The 9,515-nt window shown below is 34.2% G+C and overlaps 2 protein-coding genes across 8 annotated transcripts; one reads left to right on the top strand and one right to left on the bottom strand.

The window, feature by feature from the left end:
- Positions 1–1,539: 1,539 nt before the first annotated feature.
- LOC129573032 (protein NASP homolog) lies at positions 1,540–8,487 on the bottom strand. Of its 6 annotated transcripts, none has more exons than XM_055453180.1 (7): positions 8,345–8,487; positions 3,538–3,718; positions 3,368–3,449; positions 3,140–3,282; positions 2,709–2,979; positions 2,567–2,641; positions 1,540–2,481 (listed from the first exon to the last, which is right to left on the bottom strand). In XM_055453180.1, the coding sequence occupies exons 2-7, from the start codon at positions 3,709–3,711 to the stop codon at positions 2,066–2,068; spliced, it is 1,161 nt and encodes a 386-aa protein (XP_055309155.1). In that variant the 5' UTR covers positions 3,712–3,718; positions 8,345–8,487; the 3' UTR covers positions 1,540–2,065. The 6 variants fall into 6 exon arrangements, with proteins under 6 accessions (XP_055309155.1, XP_055309156.1, XP_055309158.1 ...); XM_055453181.1 differs by having other exon boundaries at positions 8,341–8,478; XM_055453183.1 differs by having other exon boundaries at positions 3,395–3,449; positions 8,341–8,478.
- Positions 3,951–7,967, top strand: LOC129573033 (uncharacterized). 2 transcript variants are annotated; one of them, XM_055453185.1, is made up of 7 exons: positions 3,951–4,169; positions 4,459–5,247; positions 5,338–5,453; positions 5,542–5,751; positions 5,817–5,954; positions 6,022–6,215; positions 6,294–7,967. In XM_055453185.1, exons 2-7 carry the CDS (start codon positions 5,045–5,047, stop codon positions 6,375–6,377), a joined length of 945 nt encoding a protein of 314 aa, XP_055309160.1. In that variant the 5' UTR covers positions 3,951–4,169; positions 4,459–5,044; the 3' UTR covers positions 6,378–7,967. The 2 variants fall into 2 exon arrangements, with proteins under 2 accessions (XP_055309160.1, XP_055309159.1); XM_055453184.1 differs by having other exon boundaries at positions 4,031–4,169; positions 4,469–5,247.
- Positions 8,488–9,515: the final 1,028 nt, after the last annotated feature.

Below are 9,515 nucleotides of genomic sequence, written 5' to 3'. Positions count from 1 at the left end.
GGATGCCAGAAGCAGATTTCTCGACATGGACTCCGTTGGACTTCATTCAAAATCAATGTGAAATTCGGCAACACAAGAGTGAAAAAGTACACATACAGTGCTTGTAGTACACTTGCTAGCAACAGTTGGTGCTTCGGTGCCATTTATGTACATGATATATGGGAAAAGTCAAAACAGCCGCACCGTTGTTGATACCAGCTTGAGAAATGTTTGGTTGGCACTTTTAGATGGAAACTAGATCATGAAAATAAATTTTGATACTAGTTTTAGCGGGTCCGATCAATACCCGATATTGACCTACAATGAGAACGCTAGTGTGTTCGATCAAAGCATTTTTAATTTAAGCAAGAAAAAAGACTTTTCACATCGACATTTATTTGTAGGTTTCTGCTCATTAAGCCGATATAATCAACAAAAAAGTATAGGAATTATCATATTTTCATCATTTTCTGTAATTTTGTGAAGACAGTAAGATGGAATCTTGCATGATGATGGCACTTCTTTGTATTGCCCCGGATTTGATTCGTGCGTCACATCTGTAATTAATATTCGAAATATTTTGGCCAGCCATTTCTTCATATTAAACCATTATTTAATTAAGACGGCTTGAATGAGTTATAGAATTGACGAACGAAAGATTTACAGATAGCAGTATTAACACTATGACTGTTCTTCATATTTTTTACCTATTACTGTTCTTGGGGGCCTCCAGGGCCCCATATGTATTTCATATGAAATCTGGACTGTAATAAAAGATAACAAATTAGTGTCTGAAGCAAAGTTGTAATATTCGAGGTTTGCTATAATTTTGTTGCAACAAATATTGCTTATCTCTTATCAGTTTCGCGGAATACGCGAGAAACCGCAGAAAACCACGAAAAACGCGTTTTTTTCCTTATCATTTTTCACGGAACTGATAAGAGATAACGAGATGGTGTCTAAGGCAAAGTTGTAGTTCTGGTCGAGTACTACAATTATTCCGATTCATTTTTTCGTTATCTCTTATCAGTTCCGTGAAAAATGATAAGGAAAAAAACGCGTTTTTCGTGGTTTTCTGCGGTTTCTCGCGTATTCCACGAAACTGATAAGAGATAACGACTTGGTGTCTTCGGCAAAGTTGTAGAGAAGCTTGAGTTCTACAACTTCGTCATAGACACCAAGTCGATATCTCTTATCATAGTCCAGTTATAATATAAAATAGCCATGGGGCCCTGTAGTCCCCCAAGAACAATCCAGCGTAACATGTTTTGCGGCAGGCTGTATTTTACACATACTCACACATATGCATATGTGTATATGTCATTCGCGTGGAGAAATGGTCAATCTATACAATGAGACTTAACTCCGGTTGGTTTATACACTGTTTAGTACTTTTATTCAACTTTAAAGTTCGCTGGAGACCCTGGATGCCCCAAGAACAATCATAGTGTTAATTACACTATTGTTGGAGTCGAAGATGATAAAATAAGTCTCCTTGAAGCCAAAGATTCTATTCAACAATTAATGATATCATTGAATCCATGGGAAAAATAGAGGTTCTTGTCTTTATCATATGTTTTTATTATTTTATAATCAAGTACGTTTACGTTAACTTAAACTATTTTTCTCAAAGAATATAATAAGCTAGTTAAATAGTATTGGTGATAATAAAAAATGTTTTGTAACAAGCCTTGTTTACAGTTCATTTCGAAACCAATTTTCGGCTTAGTAAGAAAATGTTGCTCTTTACGAATCATGTTTAAAATTAAAAGAGTTACAGTAACTACATTCAGCCAACAAAATACACTGTTTTCTTAGAAAATCTTAGACACGAAAAAGTTCTTATTCACGGGAAAAATATGTTACTTGAATTTTGTTTTCATTATATAAAGGAAAAAAATTAGCAAAACAATGTCACGTTAAGCGAAAAAAACGTTCATTGAGGACAATTATCGTTTTATAGGATAAGTTTGGAAATCGTTATTTGTTTTTTTTTTCTTCTTCATCATAACGAAGTTTTATTTTCATCCAACTGTAAACTAGGCCTTGAGTGCAAGAAAAACACAAATATTCCATTTTTTCCAGTCTAGATTGCCTTCTTTTTTGCCGGTGATGATTCATCAGGGACATTTGCAGCTTCATTCGTTGTATCTGGTTTCTTTCGTTTTATCAAGTGACTGATATCATTTGCTTTCGGTTTTTGTGCCTGTTCAGTGGAACTGCCTACTGTACCATCTGATTTTGCATCTTCAGCCAATAACGCAGTGTAACCGCCACTCTTTGACATCAAGTTACTTTTGAGCAGCTGTTTTGTCTCTTCGACCTCTGCGATTTTGTTGAGTATATCCTCGCGCATTTTGGATAGATCGTCAATAGTCTGTTTAACTTCTGGTGTTTGTTCTCGGGCTGTTTGAGCTTCAATTGCTTGCTTCATGTAGTTTGCTGATTGCTCGAAATCAGCAATAGATGTGTCATAGGCCATTGTTGTATAATTACACAACCCTTTCATTTGTAACAAAATATTGTATAAAAATTTGATGGTAATAGGTCTTACATTAACTTTAACAACAAATCAATTTCTACAAACCTATTTTGTACTTAATCTCCGCCAAGCAACGCTCCTTAATTGGTTCCATTTTGCTGAATATTTCAAAAGCAATATCTGCAAAAGTTTTAATAGTAATTTAATAATGTTATTTTTGTACAATTTAAATTGCATAATTTCTTACTGTAGTCTCGAACCGCTTCTGAACAATTTTGGTTTTCCATCAAAATTTCGGCAAGCCCGTAATGTGCTTCAGCTAAATATTCTTCATGGCCTTTACCTAAACGACGGAAAATTCTTGCAGCCATCTCCAGGGCTTCCCAAGCAAATTGTAGATTTTCGTTTGCTTCTCCTTCAGCATTTTCAATCGAATTATCACCACCATTTCGAATACCAGAAGATGTCCCCGGCTGAGGCTCATTTGTTGGCTCATTGCCCAAAACAATTCCAGCAGCCTAAGCAAATTGATACAATAGAAATTGTGTTCATTACAAAACATAACCTCAATTTTAAGGAATGGAAATATTGTGGTTTTTAAGTGAAGAAAATCAAAGGTGTCACAAGGAGGCTAATGCAGTACTTTGGAATTAACTCTATCTTTTGTGTTTCAAATACCTCACGTGCGGTTTTCTGTCCAACTAAACCTGCAGCCACTTCAATCGGTTCACCATTCTCGTCCTGTCCCAATGTAGGCTCATCTTCGTCATCGTTATCGTCATCGTCATCATCATCATCGTCATCACCATCTGCATCAGCATCTGTATTATTTAAAAAATTAGGTTAGAATAATTGAAACCTTGTATAATTTATTATCGCGGTCAAAAATGTCAAATGATTTATCACCTGGCAAAACGATCAATTTATTCTCACCCAACTGTGCCAACTCAATTAGTGTTTTCCCATAGAAGAGATTCGGCACGGCAACCTTAGTTGAAAAAGAGAATATAAAAAAAAAATAAAGATAATTATTGGAAAATGCTTGCAAAAATACAATATTTGTACTGATAGTTCACCTCTTCAGATTCATCCCCAAAAAGCTCGGCATAAAGCTCACACGAACGACTCAAGTCTTCAGCTGCTTCGTTGAAATCACCAACAACATAGTTTCGATAACCGCGGGCATACAATTCTTTAGCTTGCGCAATTTTGTCCTCACGGGTTACAAGTTCAGGTGCTTTTTCGGCCATATTCGAGCTAAATTTAAAAATACGTGGTGATTTCAAATCGATTATACATTAAAGCATTCATCTGAAGTGAAAAGGTTAATAATATATTAACATTCTCTTGGACTTAGGGTATCAACCCCGTGCAAAAATGTATTCATAACCTCTTTTTATCCATAATTTTATCGTTTAATTTGAAGTGTTTGTTTGACACAAAGGACGTATACTCTTCATATCCAAGCAATTGTCAATACTCAGATGTCAGTTTACAGTGTGCAATACGAATTGGCACACGAACGATATCTATAGTTTACAAACATAAATAGTATCCACTTATGAATAGAATTAACTAGTAAAGGTTGTGTGGAACAAAGCTCATTCAGGTGGAGATATTTTTTCAACAGTGTATGTATTCGTATTAGGTCAATTGTGAAAAATCATTATTTAAATCGATTGCACTGAAATTTGACATAAAATATCTTGTAAGTATATAACTAAATGAAGAATAATTGATGATTTATAGTTTTTTCCCGCAAGATACATTATTCATTCATCAAAACGAAAATTTATGAGAAAAAAAATTCTTCATCCATATATGAAGTTTATGTTACATCAAATTGATGTTTACTGATTAAAGCTGTCTTTTTTCACTTTTTTTAAAACATTTTCCACACTTTTTTCACTTGGTGTGTCCATGCCAATAAGTTTTAACAAATATCTCATTCTCAAATAAATCTGCTAAAATCTTTTCATTGTAAATGTCTATACAAGAGCTCTCCAGCTGTGATTATCACACACAGGGTGAACAACAGACGTACAACAATTCCAAATCCCACCTTTACTGTCAATACAGTCATTCAACTAAAAGTTATAGTGACGTCTGTAAAAAAAAACAATAGAAGGTATCGAAGCGAGGACGGGTGTGAGTAGAACAATGAGGGAAAAATCGATGAACGCGGCGATTCAAGACGCCGAATTATGACTCGTAAGAAATAGAACAAACAATGGCGGCGGTTTAAATGTAACAACTCGCTGTATTTCTCACACCGAAAGTATTCTGAATGTGGACCCGCGGAAAACAACTCATAGTTGGCCGGTTATTTGTAAAAAATCCAATTCTTATAAATCTAATGAAGATGACGACGATGATGACGATGAGGAAATAGATTACGAAGTACTATTTGCTATTAATAAAAGTCACCAGAACAAAACAACAACATCAACGAATACAGAAAATTTAAATTTCCGAAAATACTTAGTGACGGGTTATAGTTCAAAGCAACAGTCCACATCTACAGCTATTGCAAAAAGTGACTACCCTTTATCGCCAACAGTTGACCCTAATACGCATTGCAAAATGTCTCGGAATAATATTTTAACACTGATGGCCACATCTCAGACTCAACGTAGAAAAATAAATAATAATCAAACAAATGTTCCTTCGATTAACACGGCTTCAGCTGATCAAATTTCCTGTATTACACCGCTACCCATATTTTTTCTATTTGTAACATTGCTTCTGACATTATCAGCAACGGCATTACTATGCTTAGCAGTAATGTAAGTATTTTTTCAGTTCTTTGTTTTCCATTTGCAATAATAATAATTATGGGTATACGATTCAAATTCAATATTGAAATTTATCTTCAGGACTGACCATTGGGAGAATATAAAATGGGATCGAAGTGTGTTGGAACGGCTAACCAACAATACACCACGAGCACTATTCTGGCATTTAGATGGCAAAGTTGCCCAGCTGCCTACTCGTAATATCAATCGTTTTTTTGAAATCATTTTTGTTTTTCAGTCAACATATTTTTGGCAATGTAATGAGAATAATTTTTTTTTTCAAAGGTCACGGTAGATCCGTTTTTTTAGTTCCGATGCATAGTGGAATTTGGACGTTATGTATTGATTTGAGTGAAAATGAAATGCGCCAATTAGGTCAATATGGATTTCCGCACACAAACAAATGTGTTAGCTATTTACTAGATAACTCTATGAATGTACAGGATGAATATTTTGAAAATAAGGACTACCAGATGATACGACATCCAACAATGAGTAAGCAATTGTTTGATTTGAATAGTCATCCCTAAATTTTTAAATGAAATTTTTATTTGCTCTAGGAATGCAGAATTTGTCAATATCGTGTTCGTTAGTATGTTTGATCGTCCTTGCATCAGCAGCACTATTAGGAGCCTTTGGTATATTCCAACGACAAATTAGTGCGATTTTAGTAACTGGAGTGATGTATTTGTTGGCAGGTATGATAACGCTTCTGTTTTCAAACAAGTTCATAGTTTTCACTTCGAAGGGGGAAAATCATTTCAGCCTTGTTTGCGTTGTTTACATTGATGATAGTCCATTTCAAACGAAGCCAAAACTTACCGCTAACAGAATCGGATGGAGTCATAGAAGGATTCGTTGCCAAAAGATCGGACGCACGCATGGCCATGGCGTTTAACTTGTTGGAGGCTCGATTTTTCATGACTTCTTGGAGCTTTGATTTAGCTTTGGGTGGTGTTGTAAGTTGCTCGAGTACAATTTTACGTTACTTTAAGTTCATGAAAGCCTTGAATGTAATATGTATTTCAAATTTTCAGGTTTTATGCGGTGCGACATACGTTTTATGGACTATGCTGTCGAAAATAATGCGCTACAATCCCATATCGGCCTTATTGATCTAAATTTAGAGTGGCAATTTATTAGGATTTACAACCAGTGTAAATCCTTTAATTTGATGAGAAACGCTTCAAATTTCTCTTCAAAATAATTGAGGCCATGCCTATGAATTTTAAAGAGGATTTTTTCAAAAGTACACCACTGATATGGCTTGTAGTATACATATATGAATTTCCATACACATTTCGTTTTTTATATGGTGACTTGCTCGTATACAAGTATAGTTGCAATGGTTTAAATTATACGTAAATCACACAAGATGTACATGCTATGCTGTTTATTTTTGTGAGTTTGATATTTCAACTCGGAAAATGTATGCATAAACGAGGTGGCCACGAATGAATAATCCTCTTTATTTGTGGTTTCGCTGGGAAGCTTTGTTTTTTTTTTGTGGCAAGGTTTCCAGCTATAGCTATATAGGAATTGTGCTTTTTACGCCAGAAACTTTTTCCAATTTAATTGTTATATTTCGTGTTTTTTAGGCTCACTTTTAGCGTCTACAATGCAAGCATATATAAAGTATGGTTATGGACTCACGCAAACGCACAATATTCAATTTATGCCTTGCTTGTATAATAGAATCAGAACGAAAAACAGAAATACCAACTATGACAAGCATAACAGTACAAAAGCGTTGAAAAAATCATATATTTTGGGTTTTTGGGTTTTATTTTTTTCAGAAGTTAAAAAGGGTTTTTTGGGTTTTTGGGTTTTGTTTTTTTTAGAAGGCTTAGCGAATTTTGAAAATTGGCTAAGTCCTCGGTCTTAGGATTGGCTATAGTCTTATTTCTCTGATCTACCAAATTTTTAGATGCTATGGGAGTGACATTGCGCGCACATTTGCTCGTGTTCTGGGTTTTTATGGGTTTTTGAAAATCCAAAAACCAAAAACCCAAAGAAAAACCCAAAGAGAAACCCAAAAACCCAAAGAAAAACCCAAAGAAAAACCCAAAGAAAAACCCCAAAAACCCAAAAACCCAAATTGAAAGCCCGAAAACCCAAAGGAAATCCTAGCATATTTTTAGGGAAAGCCACTCCCATATTGGAAAACGATTTGCACGTCTTCACAAAGTTTTGCCAGTCGGATGAACAATTAACTAATATTTTCAACATTATGTTTGTTTTACATAGTGGTATAATTGGGAGAATTTTATAATGCATATTATTTATCCTTGTTCTAACAATTTTTTGTAGATCTAAAAAGTCCTAATCGAGTGATACTTATCATATGTGCTTTACAAGACGTTTACATTTTTTTTATGCAGAAATAGGATTATTCCCAGACTAAATATGTTCAATTTGTGATATTTTAGAAATTTTCAACAATTTATATTGCACTTTTATATTCCACCTGTTTTGGAAATTCGATATAATTTCAGAAATTTTCTCTTTTAGTTTTTCAAATATAATAAAACTGAGTTGGATGATGTCAAATACCGATTGACTACACTATGCTTGTTAACTAAATGGTTTTTAGGGAATTCTATGCACATTATATCTGTTTCAACACCCATTGAACACAGATAATTTCCGTTTTTTTGTTGTTGATGTTATTATAGCTTCGCGAGGTAATAAATGTAACGAAAACTGGATGATATTTTGGCACTTTGTCTGTTTTTTTCTTTGTGTTGTATTTTAATATTTGAACATGTTGTCCAAACTAATTTATAGTACTGAAGACGTCTTTTTGAGTGGATATTGATGCATTTGTGTTTCTATAGAAAAATGGTTCTTGATTTCCTAACTAGGTTTCTTGATTGAATTATCTCGTTTCAATTGGGATGTATCGGAGGTTTTTTAATAATGAACAACAGCAAAATCTTTAGCAAGAAATTTGGAGAGAAAAAAATGAATTTGGTTAAATCTTGATACCTAACCTATACCTCATACCGACGCAGAATGTTATAAACAGCACTTATAAACGACATTGTACGAATTTTTACGAATTGGTCCAATTGTTCAACTTACTTACTTTTTGGAAGATTATTTGTAGAAATCACTTTAATTTTCTTATACTCAATATACTCAGTTTTTAATATCAAACAACAACTATGATTACAACCGGTTGACAGCTAATGCAAGTATGTATAAAAAAGCGCCAAGAATCAACACATAGATTGGCATATCCAACAAATGTCAGTGTTGCCATGTGCAATCGATATTTTCGAGATTTCAATAAATTTCTATTTCTAGTAAAATTCATTCAAATGTAATAATAATAATATGAATATCAGTGAGAAATAATATTATTTTTTTAAATGGCTTATGCAAGAGAAATTTTCAAGAGTCAAGTTTCACCAGTGGGTTTAATTTTTTTTCTATTTACTTCATCTTTTGGTCTTCTGTTAATTCGCTTCGTTTCGTATGTTTGGCATTTCAATTGGAACGGACGTTAGAAAAGTCAATAATATGAAACTAATGCGAGCCTAACGAGCTGAAGCGTATAAATGAACTGTTATTTGGTTTGATATTTAAGTTTTCGTTGCTTCTAAAAGGTAATTTAAGTTTTTTTTCGTTCTGATTGAACAAATTTTCCTATGGTACTTTTTTTTCGAAATAAAAGTATACTGAAAAAAGTGTTATTTCAATTTAATGATATGTTTCAAAAGCGTTAAACGAATGCCTGAAGAATAATCAATTCTTAACATATCAAAGTAAACAAATTTTTGGTAATACATTAGGGTGTTTTTCATAACCTGAAAAAAAAAGAAATGGTAGATTTTAAATTAAAGAGGAAAAAATTCTGTATCAATTAATGTTGTTCACACAACGGAGCAATCGATATTCACACTTCCCGAAGCAAAAATAACTGTTTTTTCCATTGAAATGTCTAAATAACTCCGTCCGTTCGTCCGTTCAGAGCCCTCTTAATTTAGTTGTCCGTCCGTCCGTCCATTCAGGACCCTCAGAAATTTCATTGTCGTTGATCGGACGGACGGACGGACAAGAAAATTTCTAGCAGCTCTGAACGGACGGACAGACAAAAAAATTTCAAGAGCCCTGGACGGACGGACAGACGGGCTAAAAAGACGGACAGTCCGTCCGTTTGACACCTTTAGTCTGGGGAGGCTCAGAGGGCAACGCGGGTGGGTCCAATCGATAGATCTTGTAAAACCAATCTCCAAGCTCTAAAAATGGATTTC

The sequence above is a fragment of the Sitodiplosis mosellana genome, unplaced genomic scaffold (assembly GCF_009176505.1).
Source record: "Sitodiplosis mosellana isolate CC-2019 unplaced genomic scaffold, AAFC_SMos_1.0 Smas_scaffold_5901, whole genome shotgun sequence".
NCBI classification, from domain to species: Eukaryota; Metazoa; Arthropoda; class Insecta; order Diptera; family Cecidomyiidae; genus Sitodiplosis; species Sitodiplosis mosellana.
This window is presented reverse-complemented; position numbering and strand designations above follow the sequence as displayed.